The 19,516-nt window shown below is 47.2% G+C and overlaps 4 protein-coding genes; 3 read left to right on the top strand and 1 right to left on the bottom strand.

The window, feature by feature from the left end:
* Positions 1 to 1,677: 1,677 nt before the first annotated feature.
* GSTUM_00003621001 (uncharacterized protein) lies at positions 1,678 to 7,177 on the bottom strand (the record flags this gene model as incomplete). XM_002837308.2 has 16 exons in its annotated part: positions 1,678 to 2,837; positions 2,885 to 3,092; positions 3,151 to 3,324; positions 3,378 to 3,475; positions 3,523 to 3,677; positions 3,743 to 4,162; positions 4,211 to 4,366; positions 4,414 to 4,737; positions 4,786 to 4,813; positions 4,865 to 5,389; positions 5,457 to 5,681; positions 5,735 to 5,796; positions 5,854 to 6,038; positions 6,117 to 6,627; positions 6,710 to 6,927; positions 6,991 to 7,177. 16 exons carry the CDS (start codon positions 7,175 to 7,177, stop codon positions 1,706 to 1,708), a joined length of 4,608 nt encoding a protein of 1,535 aa, XP_002837354.1. The 3' UTR covers positions 1,678 to 1,705.
* Positions 7,178 to 8,222: 1,045 nt separating this feature from the next.
* GSTUM_00003620001 (uncharacterized protein) lies at positions 8,223 to 9,635 on the top strand (the record flags this gene model as incomplete). XM_002837307.2 has 3 exons in its annotated part: positions 8,223 to 8,851; positions 8,908 to 9,205; positions 9,437 to 9,635. The coding sequence occupies exons 1-3, from the start codon at positions 8,290 to 8,292 to the stop codon at positions 9,633 to 9,635; spliced, it is 1,059 nt and encodes a 352-aa protein (XP_002837353.1). The 5' UTR covers positions 8,223 to 8,289.
* A 4,671-nt stretch (positions 9,636 to 14,306) lies between these two features.
* On the top strand, positions 14,307 to 15,745 carry GSTUM_00003619001 (uncharacterized protein; the record flags this gene model as incomplete). XM_002837306.2 has 2 exons in its annotated part: positions 14,307 to 14,353; positions 14,417 to 15,745. 2 exons carry the CDS (start codon positions 14,307 to 14,309, stop codon positions 15,531 to 15,533), a joined length of 1,164 nt encoding a protein of 387 aa, XP_002837352.1. The 3' UTR covers positions 15,534 to 15,745.
* Positions 15,746 to 17,109: 1,364 nt separating this feature from the next.
* Positions 17,110 to 19,516, top strand: part of GSTUM_00003618001 (uncharacterized protein) — a gene marked incomplete at its 5' end in the record, with an annotated part of 3,260 nt that continues 853 nt past the window's right edge. Inside the window, one exon of the mRNA XM_002837305.2 lies at positions 17,110 to 19,516. This exon is cut by the window's right edge and continues 853 nt beyond it. Coding sequence (XP_002837351.1) covers positions 17,110 to 19,506 — 2,397 coding nt within the window. The 3' untranslated portion in view covers positions 19,507 to 19,516.

The raw sequence follows: 19,516 nt of genomic DNA, 5'->3' as shown, positions 1-19,516 counted from the left end.
GTACCTCAATGGGCTCGGCCATTCGGGCTCTCAAGCTTGTTAGCCCGTGTCGGATTGCTCGTGACCGAGAAGTCATGACAACTAGTGAAGTCATACTAGCTCAGGTAAAGACAACGTGCTTTGCTGATCGAGTGTTAGCCAGAGAGGTCCTCCATGCGGGGAAGCAATTGGGCATAGCATGGTCTGAACTTGAGTTACCGTAATCTGGCACTGTTGTGCTAGTGCTGCCGAGGTCGCGAACGTCGAGCGATACAGTACTCGAGTACAAGATCTTCAATTTTGTCGAATGCAATTTTGAATGGTAATGAGAAACTGCCAACAGCCTACTGGTAGACGCCGCCCACATGTGGGAACCAGTGGAAACCCAAGCTTACATTTGATTGACTCTGTCCATGATTGAGGGACAACCTTGTAAAACCAACTTGGTAGAAACCACCCAGACCCGGAGAAATGCGCCTCATGGATGCACTTTATTTGTACTTAAAGAAAGATGGACTCGGACTATAAGGATTAAGATCAGGAAAGCCCTTTATGATAAAGTTAATTGATTCATAGTCAACTATACAAAGTTGACTGGAAAGCAAGCCAAACGGGAAGACAACTAAAAGGGAGTAGGAAATAAGAAACGTTGTACCGATTTAATTTTCATATGATTATCATATGTCCCTCGAGACCTTGGGTGAGCTTGTTTGAGGCAATTACTTCAAGGACACTGAAATCCCGGCAATTCAGAGATCACGTGGAGAGTTAGACTCATAGTATCTCCAATACGCCCTTTAGTTTGTGTTAAAGATATGATAGGACTGGATGCGTCGTAGCCCATATTCCATAACTTTTTTCGTTTAGATATTCTAAGGATTGAGCTAATCTTCAGTACAAGTATGATACATGCTTCTATATTGTATGAGTAATGTATGTTTCTTCCTTGAAGGTAACTTAAAGATGGTACTACAGTAGGGTAGGTGAAATGTCATAAAAATTAATAGAAACTGACAAGCCCAATGCGGCCCCAAAAAATGTAAGTTGTCTACCTTACTCTCCTCTTTCCTACCCTAACCAAACGAACAGTAAAGACGCAAAGCATCTAAAACATATGATACCACATTCGTCTTAATTCTTTATTAAATTATCATATGATACTGTATATATTTTGTTTTCCTTCATACACTGCATACATCCATTCCTTGTAGTTCTTCTGTCGTAATATATAAACTACATATTTAAATAATCATCAATATAGATGTCTATAATCAAAAATATATCTTTTTTAATAACATTCTTGTATATTCTACTATTACCCAGGACCAAATTTTCTTCCTTTACAGACTCAAATATCTTTTGAGAATGTGTATTCCAATTATAGGCTGAGATACACCGCAGAATAGGGCTTTCGTTCTATATAGAAATTGGTTTTTTACCAAGATCTCCAGGATGATCATTAAGAGCTGGATATTACTCTAGTTTCAAGTTTAGGTCTATCTCGAGAACATCAGTGGCTACTAATACTTGCTGCCCAACTTTCAAAGTCGTATCTCCATTATTGATAAAGATATTCAAATATAGGCCTGGTTTTCCATTTTGTTGCGACATGTGGACGGTTCCCATGAAATACACTCGAGCTAACACCACCTATCTTTCTTCTCCCTTTTGTGATCCCTTCCTGCTAATCCAATTGTGCTAACTGTACTATCCTTCTATTATTCCTTTAGACGTAAATTACAAAATCTTCAAATAAGTCTTTTTCCTGTAAAGTTTCTTCGGTTTCCTCCCACTTGACCTCACAATCTTTCTTAATACTGCCTTGGCTACCGTACATAACTATATAATCCAAGTCCTCGTTGTGCTCAGTTTTTGGTCTCTGTCCCCTGCTGTATTCTGTTTCGGATTCGTACTTGAGTCCTTCGGCAGGCACCGGTACACTCAGGTCTATCGGCTCGTAGTCCTCTTGCTTAATCCCACCAACCTGTAGCCCGGTTGGTGGTACAACTGCCACCTCATGCTCTTGTTTCACATCGCATGCCTTCATGTCTTCATAGAGCACTGTATCTTCACGCTTAGTGCGATGTTCGACCTTCTGAATGTTGTCTCCTTCTCCAACCGGCTCATCCAGTGACTTATTCAGGCTAGATATGGGAGGGTAGAGTATCCGTTCTTTAGAATCGATAATCTCATCCCCGGGCTTTGTATTTAGCACCAGTCTACCTTTACCATGTGATGCATGGACTGCCGGAATTTGTTCCATCCCCACTGGTTCAGCCCTTGATTCAATCCTCTGAACGCCGTTCACACCATCCTTTTTGGCGTCGGGTTTTTTTCCAATCGGGTGTCTGAGAATAGCCTTCCTCGGTTCCGAAGCCGTTGCCTCGGGACACCATTTATAACCTGTCCCCTCACGCAGAAGCCTCTCCAGCGTTGGAAGCCCATCGTCATCATCGCTCAATCTCTCCCCGTGGATTTTTCTGGATACGCTTTGGCCTGTATGCTTTCCTTGTGGGAATGGCATGGCAGAAATACGCCTCACCTTCGACCTAGTCTCTCCCCCGTGAGCTTCATGCAATCTTTTTAGACGTGTGATCTCTGTAGAGAGTGGGAGGTTAGGTTTTGGCGGGGGCAAGGAGCTTGCGAAGTCTTCGTCACTTCTCACTCCTTTCGACACAGAGTTGGCTTGCCGATGGTATGGCAATCCCTGCAACCCATTATTTTCGGGTCCTCTGGACCCTCTCTCTGCTGGCTTTGCTCCAGGAATTGTGCCTGCCTTTATCGCAACAGTATCTTTCGTAACTTTTATAGCCTTGGGGCGTTTTTCTAATCCTTCGCGGCAGCAAAAATGCTTACATCTAACTTATTTTAGCACATGATAATCAATCAAGACTTGGCGTCTTACCTGGTCTTATCCCCGCATTTATGTTTACACTCCCAATTTCCATTCGGCAGTTGGTGGGCCTCCTGGCCTGCTTCCTCGGAGGCAGCACTCTCTTTCACTTCATTAGCATTGCTAGCAGGCATTCTGGCATTGGCTGCCGTATTTAGTCTAGTTTGATTGGTCAACGATTCGCCAAGACCCGCAATATGAGAGAAGTCAAGGTCTTCCACTACGATTCCCACGTACTATTAGCAAGTACTACCTGACTCGTCTTCTGTTGCTCTTACCAGCGGCAATGAATTCGGCATCCCCATATTCCTCCTCACCCCCAGGATGCTCTATAACCGCGCTGGAATCTATCGCATGACCATGGGGATTTTTTGGAGGTGATATAACCGCATTTCGTGGAAATAAACGAATATTTACTACCGGCTTAAGCACATGGGTCTTAATTGTGCCAACTAGATCCATAGTGTTACCATTGCCTCTTGTCGACTAGGGGCCCAACACAAACCTATATCTTCGCAAACTATGTGACACAAAACCCCTTGCTCTGGTGTTTCCAAATCAACCTTAAACTGAATAGTCTTTCCACCATCCAGCTTTGGGACACTAATGTATATGAGCACTCTGCCTGATAACACTAGTGGATGTCTTACGGAATCCTTCTAAAGTCGACCAAGAGGCCGTCTGAACGCTCAGCTAAAATATTTGCAAAAAGGAGGTTTCCGCGAAATCTCTCAGGCGGGTGACTGTTCAAGAATCCCAGCTCCGCCTTCACAACTAATTTTACAGGATCCCTCCCATTGCCGCTCTATCGGTCTTTCAAGTTAGCCCCACAGTTTAACACAAAACTCATGAGATGTCCGTTTGACATACCGCAGATATTTGGCTACAAAACACCCTAAACAAAGGGACCGATTGGGCTATCTTAAGCACGTTGGCCCCGAACGGGGGGTTCCGGGAGAGAGCAGTTTCAACCTTATGAGACTCAAGCCTCGCGAGCACCTCGAGATTTCTGATTCCTGCGTTTACCAACTTCTTGATTGCCACAGGCCCAAATCCTTCAATTTGACGCAACTGGCTTGGAGAATCCTCCCATGCCTTTGCTTTAAGTGATCTTCCTAGCTCTAGCGCAGCTTTCACCGTTGTTGCATCTTTCGAGCATATTCTGCAATCAATGATGCACCGAATGATCCGATGACAATGCTGAAAAACCAATGCCTTATCTTGTAACAGCGAGGTCTTATACTTTTGAAAGCCAGCTTCTGGCGGAAATTCCATCATTCCAATCTCGAACTAAGACACTGTTAGCCTCAGCCCACCTATATGCACTTGAAAAATTACCTGAATCACCAGTTGGACCTTGTGAGAACTATTCCACAAATCACCTTTTACTGGGAATCTCATCCCCGGTGACTTGTTCAGCTCTTTATAAAGCCCCTTCTCACCGCTTCGAAATCTTATTTCTTTAAATTCTTCTGCACTAGACAAAGCGACAAGCTTGGTTTTATCAGTAGTTGTTCCCCAAAAGTCGTGTGGAGTTATACCACATCCGATAGACCTGCTCGTTCTTGAAGATGCAGAATCGTTTTCATCGACCCAAATTTTACATAATATCTAGCCATTGCTAGTCCTAGTTCGGAGCACCTTAGTCGACCGCCCCCTGTTAGCACCAGTCCTTCCTCGGTCAAAAGTTTAATGTTCCTTTCGCATATCTCCTCCAGTCTCTCTTCTATATCCTGAATCCCCCCCTTCCCTGTTATCCCGTAGTGCGATGGATCCTTCTTCAAACGAACGTAAAGAAAGGTAGATCTCAACCACCTTTTTGCTGATTCGGCATTGGTAATAGTTCCCAAGCCTATCTCCGCATTCTGAAGCTAGTCAGTAACGTATTCCGCTGTTTAGTGATGTAACTTTACTATATGCTCCACTAAGTTCTCATGTAAACTTGAGTTAGTTAGCTTAAACGATCCCTTTCGTTTCACGGAGGGAATTTACCAGCTCTCAACGGTTTCGGTCCCGGAAACCATCTTTTCATATCTAACTCGATGCTCCCGCCTTGTCATTAAAACTGCTGCTCCGGTATCATCAAATTGTGGCCGGCCAGCCCTTCCTAGCATCTGCATCACCTCAAGATCCACATATTCTTTAGGGCCACCATTGGACCATGTTACCGTATTTTTTATGACCACAAGATGAGTAGGCAGATTAACGCCAACCGCCAACGTCGATGTACAGCAGATCACAGATAGGTGGCCCTCAAGAAAAAGCTTCTCGACCAGGGCCCTATCGTTCTGATCAAGTCCGGCATGGTGAAAAGCCACACCACATACACCAGTTGCATGTAGGTCCTTATCCTTGAAGGAGAATTGAATCGTTGGAGCTGGCCACATTCTATCTGCTGGTTTTACAGTGGAACAACATTGAGCGAGAACCTTGGCTGTGCTGATACACATAGCCCTGGTCATACAAAACACCATGATAGGCTTCCCCGCAGAGTGTTTCCGAATGACCTCTGGTAGTCTATCATTGCACGACTATGTTAATGCGAGTTCCCTGGACCCGCGAGCCTGATGAATGATTTACTTACGCTCTATCCAGTTTCTTATCAAATACGAAGTCATTGCCGGGAGATTGATATCCGTACACAAACTTCTGCAGCTTCACCGGCCGAAATTCTTCACCAAATCTTTGATCGTGGGCTGGGGATTGCGACACAGAAGAGCACTTTCCCAGCCACTCTGCGATATCGGCGGAATTTGGCACTGTGGCGCTTAGAGCTATGAATCGGACATCGGACCCAATGGACTTCATCCTGTTTCTTGCATGTTACATGGGAGACCGGTGATTTGTTTATTCTGGAATTACCTTGACACCACAACTTCTAAGGTTGCGCCACGGTCCTCCTTTAGGATATGAACCTCATCAATCTAATAAATTGTTAGTGACAAGCTCCCCATTACAAACCGATGGACTATTGGAAATACCAAAAACAGGCGGACCATCTCCAGCAGTTTCCTGTGGTCTTCCCATCGTCTCGTCATACTATCCCATTTCTCGGGAGTAGTCACAATAATGTCCCCATCCTTTACATTTCGTAATTGTGATTGTTGGGTATCACCTGTTAGCTCTGTGCATTTAAGACCAATCACGCTAAACCTCTTATCCCAATCTATCAATGAAGTAGTCAGTTTATAGAAAGATTTGGGCTAAATATGTCCCCCAAGCAGGGAGGAAAGGATCAATGAACCTTGTTTTCTTTCGCTGCAAAGGGCTTTTGTAGGCGCCTGGTAAACAATTTTATAACTCCCTGGTTGCATTTTGACTGAAAGTCGGCAAATTGCAAGCTCCAGGATCGCTGTCTTCCCAGATCCGGTAGGAGACGACAGGACAACATTGTCATCCGATTCATAAACCAGTGGAAAGCATTTCGACTGAACCGCATTAAATAGGGGGAACTGAAATAAGCCTCGATGTTTATCTGGCAAAATATTGACAGAGAGTAGAGAGACTCCTTGCACCATCGGAGGAGCATGGGAATGCGAGATTGTTCCTGAGGGTGCTGAAGACACCTTGGCAGCAGGGGCAGCTCTGAGAGGAGGCCTAAAACGTGATTCTGTGGTGTCTCCTACTCCACGGATTCCAAGCAGCCTTCTGGGCCCACGGGATGTTGCTCTTCGACGGGGTTGGCTGCTTGGAATCTCCCATGTTGCCTCAGCGGTCGAGGAAATGCCGACACTGTGACCGAAATGTGGGCTTTGCTGACTCGAGAGAGGTACATCTGTTAGGTATCAGCTCCCGATACTTCTCAGTCATGGCTTTCGTTGTCTACTCGCCAGGCACTAAAGTTCCACTCAATCCTACATTCTCCCAGGTGGGATTCCTTCGGCCACCGTCCCTATAAGAGCCCACTACCCCGCCTTGTAGGGGATATTCAGTATTATATCCCCGAGACGGTACCCCCCCTAGGCCCAAACCCAACGCAGAGGCCTGTTCTATGGCATCCCGAGGTCTCATCTGCACCCTGTTCCGTCCAGTGTCCACTAATTGCTGACTAGCCGCTAAACCCATTGTTACTTGTCAGGAGAAGTCCATTTTCCATCATCACGGATGTGGCAACCCACTATATCTGCTCAAATCCTCCCAACTTTGCATCGGCCAATACCGACTGTATTCTCGTGGCTGATGGGAGACGTCAAAACTAAATCCAGATTCTTGCCGAGAGGGGCCAGCATCATATTCTCTGCCAGTGCTATCCCTAGGGGCTTCGTCCCCGAGAACACCCATCAGCTCATCGAACAAGTCTTCCATGAGAGTAGAGTTGGGAATATTGAAAACTATCTCCCCAGGGCAGGAAAGCGTTAAACAAGAAAGAAGTGAGGTGATTATTGGTCAAAAAGAGATGGCATCATTGAGGACGAGAGCACCCCACTAACCCCCTTGCACCGGGTCGACCGGTGGCTGGTCTCACGGGTACTCTGGGAATGAGTATTCCTGGTGGGAAACCGATATCGAGTGATATCACGTGCATCTCCTGCCATGCGGATAAGGACATCTACCTGTTCTCCTGGGCTGGTATCCCCTGTATCACTACATGCACTGCCATAGAGGTCGATGGTTTGTAGATTGTACCAGTCTTACAAGGAAAATAATGAGGGTTGACCGGCAATGAATACTACACAGTTGGTGTTACGGCAATCCAGATGTCAGGTATGGCGCAAAGGCTTGAACAATTGGGCGTTGCGCTATGCAGTCCAAAATTCCCTTCTCTGGAAAGGGGGCAAAAAAGACAGTCAACTCACATCTCCTTTCCCCCTTCCAGGATAGAGAAAAACGAAAATCCCTTGACATTAATAGGAGGAAAACCCAACGACATAGCACACCGTCCAAGTATATCCAAGTTTTTACGGTATTCATAGAGATGACAGAAGCGATTGTCTCTTATTAGAGGCACCATGAGCGAGAGTAGTTGGTAATGTGCATAAGTTATACGACCCCCCCCCCGCGTATATGATACTTTACGACAAACTTCTTCAGTGTAGAATAGGCTATCAATCACGTTTGTTTCATGTTGCATGCCAAATTTTCTTAAATATCCAAGCTGGATGTTTACGACAGCCCCAGGACTTGCCACGCCGCAAATATGTTAGGCCTTACTGTGATATCTACTCTGAGTAAAAAATCGCAGCATTTACCACGGCGGCCTAGGATACGTTGAGCAACCCCAGTGGAGGCAAATCATTGACAATACACCGCTCAATTCAAAGTTACCCTACCATACAAGATGCCACCATCTATTATCATATCATACCCCACCATTTAATCATCGCACCTCGACAACTGCTAGATTTCTATGACAATACCCCGATCTCGCTACTCACGATAAACGGGATATACGGCTTACCCCTACCCACACAGCTACCATGCCCCCAGCACTCCCCATACCTGCCTCCAAGCTCTGCGAATCCTGCCTCTCCGCCCGAGCCCTAATTTCCCGGCCCAAAACCCACCAAAAGCTCTGCAAGCCCTGCTTTCTCTCCACCTTCGAGTCCGAAATCCACGCTACAATAGTCAGCACAAACCTCTTCACGAAAGGAAGCCGTATTGCAATCGGGGCCTCAGGGGGCAAAGACAGCACCGTTCTCGCCAGTGTGCTAAAGACACTCAACGAGCGGTACGACTATGGTGTCGAGTTTGTTCTGCTAAGTATTGATGAGGGGATTAAAGGTTATAGGGACGACTCCCTAGAGACAGTGAAGAGGAACGCGATTCAGTATGGGATGGAGTTGGTTATTGTCAGTTATGAAGAACTGTATGGGTGGAGTATGGACTCTGTTGTTGAGAGCATTGGGAAGAAAGGGAATTGCACTTATTGCGGGGTGTTTCGACGGCAAGCGTTGGATCGGGGGGCCGAGAGGTTGGGTATTCATCATGTGGTTACGGGGCATAATGCGGATGACATTGCGGAGACAGTATTGATGAATTGTACTTACCTTCGCATTTCCATCTTGTCGAGTTCTTTGGCTGATTCTTTTGCGTAGTATTACGAGGCGACCTCCCCCGACTCCACCGTTGCACATCGATAATCACATCCTCCACATCCTCACCCATAGCGCGCAGCAAACCTCTTAAGTACGCTTATGAAAAAGAAATTGTCCTCTACGCACTACATAAGAAATTAGATTACTTTTCGACAGAATGCATATACTCACCCGAAGCCTTCCGTGGCAGTGCAAGAACGCTGATTAAGGCGCTTGAGAAAGTTCGCCCATCGGCTATCCTCGACATCGTCCGGTCAGGCGAGGCGTTTTCCAGGATGATACCTTCACAAGCCCAAGCGTCAAGCCCCAAGTCACCCCAGAGATCCGGTGTGGGAACCGATATTGGAGGCAGTGATGCGGGATGCAATAATGGTGGAGCAGGGCGATCATCTGGTGGTGAAATGGGAGATATGGAGAAGGCGCTCATAGCCGAGATATCCGGCCTGGAAACTTCAATTACTCCTGCGTCTATTGCTCCGGGAAAACTGAAGAACACGAAGCAGACTCCTAAGAAAATTCGCGAGCAGAGGATGTCGAACTGTGCTCGTTGCGGGTATTTGACCTCACAGAAATTGTGTAAGGCTTGTACCCTATTAGAGGGTCTGAACAAAAATCGGCCCAAAACGATAGTAGAGGTTGAAGCCGGGATCGAAGATGAAGAGGTTAGCTCGAGCCTGTGGCGTGGGATAGAAGCTATAAAGTTGGTGGAGGAAGGAATTGCGAATTGAAATATGTTACGTGGCTACGATGCAGTGCATACAGGAATTAATCTCAGAGATGCTAGTAAAAATACACTTTCCACGCGTTGAGTTAACTAGGCTAGAGTATCGGTATTTCAAAAGAAACATGTACCGTACGATATGGTAAGACGGATAGATAGGATTCTGGTGCTATGGTTCCGCTCGGGATAAACCAACAAGAGCTTTTTTAAGAGGAAGAGGTCCAGGAAAAAGTTAATAACTACCTCAAAGCTGCAAAGGCTTAAATTCTGAAAAGACTACAATGTAGTCAAGAGGTCTGTCTACAATGCCTATTTCTTAGAAAATTGTTATTGTGATTATTCAGAGTGCTGTAGGCTTTTGAAAATCTGTCACTTTCAGTCCAAGTACTTAAGTAAATAACATATCATCATAGATTTTGGGTTAGAAGATGCTTGGTATCATGCCTTGAAAAATATTTTATAGAGAATTGGTGAAAGTAGGTGTGGCTTATATGATACTCATATGTACCTAGAAATGTTTAGTAGTTTATTTCTTCAATAAGGTTGAGGTCATATCTATTTTCCTGAAAGTCGAGCGAGTATCGACTCGTTCCCCGTCCGTCCAGGTGTTTTTTTTTTTTTTTGGGGGGGTGGCCCCAGCTAGATGTTGCACACTACTACTGTACTAGTACTGGCAGTCTAGCTCAGTACTCTACTCGAGTACCGTACTCGAGTATGGTACTGTCATTCCTCGGCTGGGGGGGTGGCGTTCTTCCCGGGAAATAGCAGGGAGATAAATGATTGACCCAAGATGGAGGATGGACCAGTTCTCTGGTAGCCTTGAAGTTGTTTCTATTAGTCTCTCCAGGAATTATCATTCTTACCTCTTCAGGTTTGATCACAACAATCGGTAGTAGGCCTCCAGAAAGTTTGCAGAATAGTTAAGGATAGGTAGTAGATGAAAATCGATAATGCCTGTATATGGGAACAATAGAAATTCACAGGTCAATGATCCCTCAACTCAGGAACTGAAAGCCCCTTATAAACTCAGAGACTTCCTGCTGCTACTCAGGGGTGTTTGAAAATATTCGTATCTATTTGTAACGATCCCTACTCAGATAGTTAGTTCTTGGTAATGGGGAATGATACTTCTCTTCTTCTTATATTTCTTTCCTTAGTCTTACGATAGCACAAGGCCTCTGCCTACATTGCCGATAGTACAAGACCTTTGTCTTCTATCAGGAATGCCTATCGTAAGAGAAGAACTCTAACTCTTCTTCATGAAGAGCTTTCTTTGGCGTAATGATAACGTTGTAATAAAGATAAAGATCGTAAAGGTGTTTTATATTCGTTAAAGTAATAAGTAGGAAAAGTACTTAGAAATCAATCTAATTTTATTTAAACTCGTACCGCCAACACTGGCATATGATGAGCCCCCGCCAGCACAGGGATACCGCTAACCGGTATACCACTAATCCTAGGCTAACTAAGTCTACGGTCCTGCACCTGCCATCCCCGAGTCATGCCCACACAGAAACTAATTACAAGACCATCAATCAACCCAGCGCCCACCCCAGTTTAAGTCCGTAGCCCCTCTGGTATGAAGCCAACCAGTACTAAGCATAGCCAAAGCCGAGCAAAAGACCAACCCAACCAGGTTCCTCATCCAACAAATATAAAATCACTACTACCCGGCCTGAACACCATCCCACAAAACCTCCTCCACAGTAGAAAACCAACAAAACCAAAACAAATATAAACAACAGGCGATACAATGGCAGAGAGGAGGTAACCAACATGTCCACCTCTCGCATCCACATGCCAGGCTGTTGATCCTATGGACCCACTTTGCCAAGTGCCTCCGAAGAGCGTAATGGTGAGGAGGACCTGTACCCGCTGCCTGTCACCCAAAACAAACTCATAAATAAAAGAAATACATAGAGGTGGTGACAGACCTAAACGGCTAGTGGGGCCTATCTCCCACCCATGGTGCCTTGTCCCTGCCAGCTATGCCCATTGTCAGACCAAAGAAACCAAACAAACTCCACAAAACCCAGCACGCAAGACCCAAACAAGTCCAACCAGGTGGTCACAACCCACTATCCGCACAGGTGGCCATCAGCCAACTGGTCCATCGGGGAGCCTTACAGCATTCAGCAGCTTCGCCCAACAGCCCAAGCCGGACTGGAAACACTTCATTAGACATTGCCCAACCTGACACATGCCCAACCAGTGCTCGCAGGTGCCTCTCTCCCCCCAATCAGCCACCCCAAGCCCCACATACCAGGCACCACAGAGCCCATCCAGCCCCCTCAGCCCCTCAGACAGATCAACCATCCGACAGCCACAGGACAGCTATACCTAACCCTATTAGGCAGCCACTGGTCTTGGCCATGCCAACGGAACCACAACTCTTGACTCCATATAGCTGAGGGGAGTCCACCAGCTAAAGCCGGGAGCCACAGAGGAGGCAGCACCAATACCTGAAGGCACCAGCACCAGCCACACCATCCAACCCAACCGAACCGAAATACAACCGAGTTGGAAAAAAGGTAAGCAGAGCCAGCCAAAGCCAGCCCCACAGGTCTGACAACAGGTACGGACCAAACAGGTAAGAGGCATCCCCAACTGACGCGACAAGAAGGGGGAGGGTGAACGAACAGAAGCAGACAAACGGAAGGTAGGCCCCACTTGCAATAGATGAAGCCGCCAACCACAGACCACAACCGAACCACCCAACCATACAGACAACGCAAGTGTCTGGCAGCCAATCGTCCCATACCACCCCAGGTAGCAAGAAAAGACCACACCAGGGGGTAAGATTTTTCAGAGTCAAAGCCATCCCCACTGTAGCGAGGAGGTAACACCTGGCTGAACCACTATATATGCTGCAAGGACAAAACTTCCAAGGGAATGGTGATAAACAACATCGTAGGATTCCGACCGTAGAAACATATAGTAACGAGGAGGGGTGGGGCCGGTGAGGCCCCCTCTCTAGTGGATTGATGCGGCCAGTATGACGCGTTGAAACTTGGGAAGGTCATCAGTCTAACCCAAGGGCGTTTTGTATCGCTAGAACTAAGGACTCCATTAAAATCCAACAAATATGAGCTGGCTCAAAGAACGACATGAGTGATCCCCCCAAACACAATGTTCAATCCCCTCAATCGAACGCGAAACCTGCGAGTAGATGATAGACAGGAAGCCGTAGACATTTTACCAAAAGGGGCTTGTATGCGACCGTGATGAAGTGCTCGAAGTGCCAGTATCGTGAGATAACCAACCCAACGAAACGAGACACAAACAAGTTATCCGCCACGTAACGCAAACAGACCTCAATACCAAAGACCCCAGGAAATACTGAGTGGACTCGGATATCTCCCCCAGAATCCAAAGCATCAAGGCTCATCATGAGTGCGAAAGAAACGCTTGGGGCGAAGCGACAGCAAGGACGAGGAAAAGTACTTAGAACAAAGCGTGAAGAACCTATCCTCCTTGGCCGCATCGGCCTCCTTATATAGTGTTCTTCTCACCCATAGTCATGTGACCCAAAGTGGTCACATGCTCAAAACCCATGACCTCGTAGCAAGGTCATGTACAAAAACTCATAAACTAATCATAACCAATAAACAAGTCATATGACTCAACTGAGTTACATGCATGAAATCCATGACTTCATAACAAGGTCATGTGCGAAACATAAATCATATGCGCACAGTATACCCGCAAGGCATACTCGCGAGGTATACTCTCCAGGCGCATGTCTCATGACTCATAATCAAGTCATGTGTGAAATATAACAAATTATAACATAATAAGTCATATGACCTAAATGAGTCATACGCGTGAAACCATAACATACCTATAACTCATAATCACGAGTCATGTGAAAACCTTTTCTGTGCCAAGCCACATTTGTAACACTATTGTACTAACTATTGTGATAATGAAGTAACAATGATAACCATAATAAAATCTGAAGACTTAAAGATTAATCCAAGCTTGTGTGCTCTTTCTAAGAACCGGGCTGAACCTGCCCTTTATACCCCTTTATCATTACATGAGCACTGCCTTATACGAAGGAAATCTCTAGAAGATGCTAGAATACAATAGTATATATACTCGGTCATGTGGCTGTGTCACATGACCAACACAGCCCCATCACCGGATAGGAAAGGAATAACGTAATTTCCAACAGTGTTCTATTCTTCATTCTCTTGCTCTTGGGAATCCCCTGAACTAGCTACATATAGGGGTAGCCCCCTTACCCATAGTTTCTCTAAGTGCTGACGACGATACCTCGCAGTTATATACTGACAACACGTAACCACCCCTCTCTGTCCATCCTCGCACCTAACAGTACTCGTACGGTAGTTGTAAGTAACACTTGAGGCTCAAATGGCCCCACTCGCCTGTCAGGAATAAAGTTGGGGCGCCAACCAGGACCCTGGGGTGTGCTTGCCTGCAGGGTCGGCAATACAAGGATAAATAAATTATATTGAATGCCTGCAGCAACCCGGCCCAAACATTCTACAGATAGGGGTTTCAGGATAACGTTACCTGACAACCACCTTCACCTTTACAGTACCCCCTTCCTCCCTCCCTACCCCAATTGACCACCAGGAAAACGTATACTCGAGTACAATAATATTATTGCCATACGTGAGGGAGCTCAAATAGCGGGTGCGAAGTGATAGTGATGTCGGAGAAAACTCAATTCTATTTTCTGCTCACAGGGACCAATAGGTATACTCCCGTTCTCAAAACTTCCCATTCTGCTGTTTGCTTGATTGACCAACGTTCCTCAAGCGGCCTCGGCCTCTCCCTTGCCCACCGGCTACTAGACAACTTCCTAACTACGCACCCGGAAAACCACCACCTGACACTAATCATAACCACCCGCTCGCACGGCAAAGGCTCGGCTACTCTCGCACTCCTTAACAACCACCTCCGCACCCGCAATGTTCCTAACCCGCGTTACACCCTCGCCCACCACTCCGTCGACCTCACCAACCTCGTTTCCGTGCACTCCCTTGCCCAAACCCTACGCAGCACCTACCCACACCTCGATGCCATAATTCTGAATGCTGGAATGGGCTCCTTCCTCGGCATCAACTGGTTGAACTGCTTCATATCGCTCGCCAAGAACTGGATCCAGGCTCTCACGGTGCCCACGTTCAAGATCCAGGACGTGGGCTGGACGACGGTGCAGGGGGCGCCATTAAGCGGTGAAGCGATACCGACGGTGTTCGCGGCGAATGTGTTTGGGCATTACTTCCTCGTGCATGAGGCTATAGACTTGTTGGCCGGGGGTAACGGGCGGATTATTTGGACGTCTTCACTGGAAGCGCATCCGTGGACGCTTTCCATTGATGACTTGCAAGGCGTGCGCGCGAGCCATTCTTACGAGAGTAGCAAGCGCCTCACGGATGTTTTGGCGTTGACGTCCGGGTTAGAGTGCACTTCGCCATTTACCGCTTCATTTTTTTGCCGGAAGCAAGTTGATTATACCGTTGAAACCGAGAAGAAGCAAAATCAGCAGGTTCCAAAGATGTACGTCTGCCACCCCGGCATCTGCGGGACGAGCATCATCCCCCTCAACTTCATACTTTTCAACTGCATGCTCCTCGCCTTCTACATTGCGCGCTGGTTCGGCAGCCCCTGGCATACCATATCCACCTACTCCGGCGCGAATGCCGCCTCCTGGCTGGCCCTCGCGTCGGACGACGAGTTGGAGGGTATGCAGGCTCAGGAGATAAAGTGGGGCAGCGCATGTACCAGATCTGGTAAGCAGATGGTGAAAGTTACCCATGTCGAAGGTGAGGAGAACAGACCCGAGTTTGAGGAGCTCGGTAGAGAGTGCTGGAAGCAAATGGAAGAGTTGAGGATGTCGTGGAAGGAGAAACTGGAGAGGGCCACGAAGTAAGCCTTCAGGTCTATCATATTTTTGAGAAGCAGCCCTTCTTGCTTTTTCTGGGTATCTTGTTTGTTCTTGGGAAATGGTTTCTACTTGCTTCTTTTTCCTTTGCTCTCTTAATTCTTTGTCCCATTGGCATAATAGCAATTTTTTCTTCTTCCTTTTTCTTTCTTCCCGACAGAAATGACATTTTGTAATGAGCAATAGCCGGATCCTGTGAATCATGACCGTCGACTCAGCTGCCTGCTGCCATACCGCCTTACATCTTACTACTAGAGTCCCAGATTTACTGTACTAGTACTGTACTCTACCTGTTCACAGTCGAACGAGCGAACTTACCACCACATCCCTAGTGCACAAATAAGGACGGGAATGTGCATAAAAAGTTCAAACAAAAACCTCCGCCACGGGACTTGTACAGTACTGTACTGCGCGCTCAGCCCAAGTAACCGTCCCAATAGAGACGAATAGCTAGTGAAAAAGGGCCGTTGTCTGGACGCTAATTAAATGCTTTCGACCGCACCGTGCTCAGTAGAACCCCACCACACAGGGTGACCGGGAAAAATCCAAACTATTGACCGTGCTCGAGTACAACCATGATACATGTTTTACAGTATTTTTTATTGCTCACCAAAAAAGACCCAGGTCTCCCAAAGAACACTCAAAGCGGAAACAAGTTCCAAACGAAAATCGCCAAGACCTCTCACCCCTCCCCTTCCCTTTCCTATCCCGGGCTTTTTGCTTTCGGCTGCCTTGACCCTCAGGAGCAAGGTGGTTACCCTGTTTGGATGCACCGAATAGAGTATCGCCTCAGTTGGCAGTGTCGCTGACGGACCTGACCAAACCACAGAGCCCCATCTGCTGTGGCTGCCCCATCACCGTTCTCCGCCTCTTTCATACAGCGCACACTTCTCCCTGTTTTTCCTTCCCCTACCTACCCTCATTCTTGTCTGTGCCTGTCGCTTGCTTTCCCATCTGCCCTTTTGCTCGCAACGGTGCCGGTTGACCACAGCTGTCTGGTATGGTGCACCGCGCTCGCGCATTCCCGGGTTTGAATGTTTCATTACGATCAGTTGGATATTATTACTGTTCTTACAATACAGCCTCCCATTTGTGACAGAATTCACTTTAACTCCCCACCGAGATACTTTACGTCCAAACATCCAGCCTTTGAACTTTAGTTCACCCTTCCATCATGTTGAACGGCATGGGCTCCGCAAAGCCCCTCTACCCTCCCACAAATGACTCTGACCGTACTGGTGGTCCAAGATACACGGCGGCAGCTACCAGTAGCTGTCCACCCTCGCATATTCTCGAAAAGCATTTCTCATCGCCAAGCGAAGAGTCCCATCCTCGATTTAATGCTGTGAGAATGACCTCTCCTCTACTCCCCTCCCCGCCTTTTTTTATTATTCGATTCGTTTTGCTTTTTTTCATTCTTGCTTCGCTTGTAGTGTCGTTGTGACCACTTAAATTTTCATTGAATTCGTCTGAAAATAGCAGTTGCCTAACGTTCTCTTTCTTCTAGTTAAATAAGACGCGGCCGCGATCGTCGGCACTACTGAACGTTAACGATCCCATGGCAATGCATTTGTTGGTTGAAACTGCTATTGTAGATTCTACCGAGTATGAAATTCTTTCTTATGAAGAAGTGGACGAGCTCAAGAAGGAATACAATTTTCTCGCCAATCGCATTGACGCATCAAAACGAAAGCTTGCCCTAGAATCCAAGGTTCGCGATGCCGCCTTATCCCTAAGCAGGCTCTACTCGAAGAAGGGCAGACAACGGCGGTCCTTGCTGGGCGGTGTCAGTGATGTTACAAAGCATACCGACGAGGAATTAATGGCAAGCAACAGGAAATGTGAGGAGTTGTCTCAGGAACTTTGGCGATTGAACAATAGGGCGGTGGAAATACAACGAAGATTGCTGCAACATGGAGCCGGAATCCTGGGCATGACACACCAGGGTGGCATCAAAAATCTCCCCAGGCTTCCACCCTCCCCGAACTCCCCTTCTGGCACTTTTAGTTCGGTCAACAGGAGGGGTACTATGTCTTCCATGAACGTCGAATTCGATGACCGTAGCTTTTACCGGACACCCGATAAGCTGGATGAATTTGGGTTATATGATCAAAGCCCACCAACCGACAAAAACAGCAGGTTTCAGCGCGGAGACGTACATCCTTCCCGAAGAGGTTCCGTTCCTAGTGACGACTCATATACTGCGCGCCGACTGGAGGAGGCCAACAACCAGCTGCGGACTGTGCTGACCCAGCTTACCACTAACCAAGGCCTGCCTTCTCCTGGCCATGTCCCTGCCAACGGTACCTTGAATGGCACTCGCTTGCCCGACCAACTCACCCTATTAGAACAGAACATCAAAGTTCTGCAGAAAAGCAACTTTCATCCTCCCCCGAGTCCCGGAAAACCCAAATCAGCCCATGATCTGGAAAGAACCGAGGCCATACTATCGACCTTGTGGGACATGTTGGTGATGGGCGAAGAAGAAATTCGGAGTCAGCGGAGAGCAGTAGGGTATGATCCAGCTGTGGAAGAGCATTCCAAGTCGGGGGATGAGCTTGGTGATGAAGAAGTTGGAGAATTCTCAATATCAACTTTTTCGGCAAAAGTCCAGGCGCTTTACACCCGGGCCACACAACTTTATACCGAGAGATCACTTCTGCGACAGAAGGTTTATCAGCAGCGAGTGCACTTTGAAACCGAGATTCAAGGCCTAAAAGAGCAGCACCATGCCAGGGTAGATAATCTCAGTGAAGATCTTTCGACACTCACTAGCCAGCTAGAACAATTAGCAAACATCATTGACCAACGGGAAAGTGACATCATAACAGCAAACGGAAAAATAAAGAACCTGATGAACGATCTAGATGTAACTCATGCTCAAGTGCAGGAGAAGAGAGAGGAGGCTAGGAATGCGAGGGAGGAACTCACTGCAGTAATGGAGCAACTAGATATTCAGCGAAGAAAGGACCAACAGAGAATCATGGAGGACAATGCTGGGCGTGGGAAGGACTCGATGGCGCTGGAGGCTGAGAAACGGGCTAGGGCGGAGGCAGAGGAAGGATTCGTTACTCAGATTAGGGAGAAGGAGAAAGAGCTCGCAGAGCTCCGAATCCAGTTTGGCGAAGTGAAAGAGGATAGAGATATTACCAAGGCAGAACTCGACGTTCTGACCAGAGAGAGTGATGGGCGGTTGCGGAGGTTAGAAGGGGAAATTACGGCTTTGAAGGAGTCTACGAGAGACGTAGAAGAAGGAAAAGAACAATATTTGGAGAAGGAAGCGGTGGTGAGAAAGGAAATGGCGGAGAAGGAGCAGCAGATGGTTAAGATGGATGAAGAAATGAGGGGATTGGAGGGCAAAGTTGCGGAATTGAGTACTGAGGTCGCGCTGCTTAAGGCTGAGCTTGATTCGGCCTATGGGTCGAGACAACAAAGGGCGGCAGAGACAGCGCAGGCCCAAGCTGCCGCGGCGGCTTTAGAGGCGGCAGGCAAGCGGCCACAGGTTGTAGATCCTGGTCTTCTGCAGGAAGTTGAAGCTCTCTCTATGAAAAACCATGAGTTGATGGTAGAGATTGCTCAACTGAAAGCGGGGAAGACCATGCCAGCAGCCGACAGCAACCTCGAAAAACGTTGCAAGCTCCTTCAAAGCGAGCTCGATGGCATGCTTGCTGATTTCGAAAATCTCACTAAGCAAGCAATCGAGTTTGAGAATGAGCGTATGAAGCTGGAAACCCTCGTCGATGGGCTTCGGACTAAATGTGAGAATCTCGAAACGAACTTGGCTGACGAAAGGGTCCGCTGGTTGGGTGTTCGTGCTCCTAATGATGGAAAGCTCAGTGGAAGACATACCGGAGATGTTCCGGGGGAAAACACAAGCACGACAGTTCTCAAGAATGAGTTCAAGAAGATGATGAGGGATATAACGTGGCCTAATGGCCGCGTCAGACTCAAGCAGTCATAATGCCTACCCC

Source organism: Tuber melanosporum, assembly GCF_000151645.1.
Source record: "Tuber melanosporum whole genome shotgun sequence assembly, scaffold_182, strain Mel28".
Taxonomy (NCBI): domain Eukaryota; kingdom Fungi; phylum Ascomycota; class Pezizomycetes; order Pezizales; family Tuberaceae; genus Tuber; species Tuber melanosporum.
The sequence above is the reverse complement of the archived record's forward strand: the minus strand, read 5'-3'. Positions and strand labels throughout refer to the sequence as shown.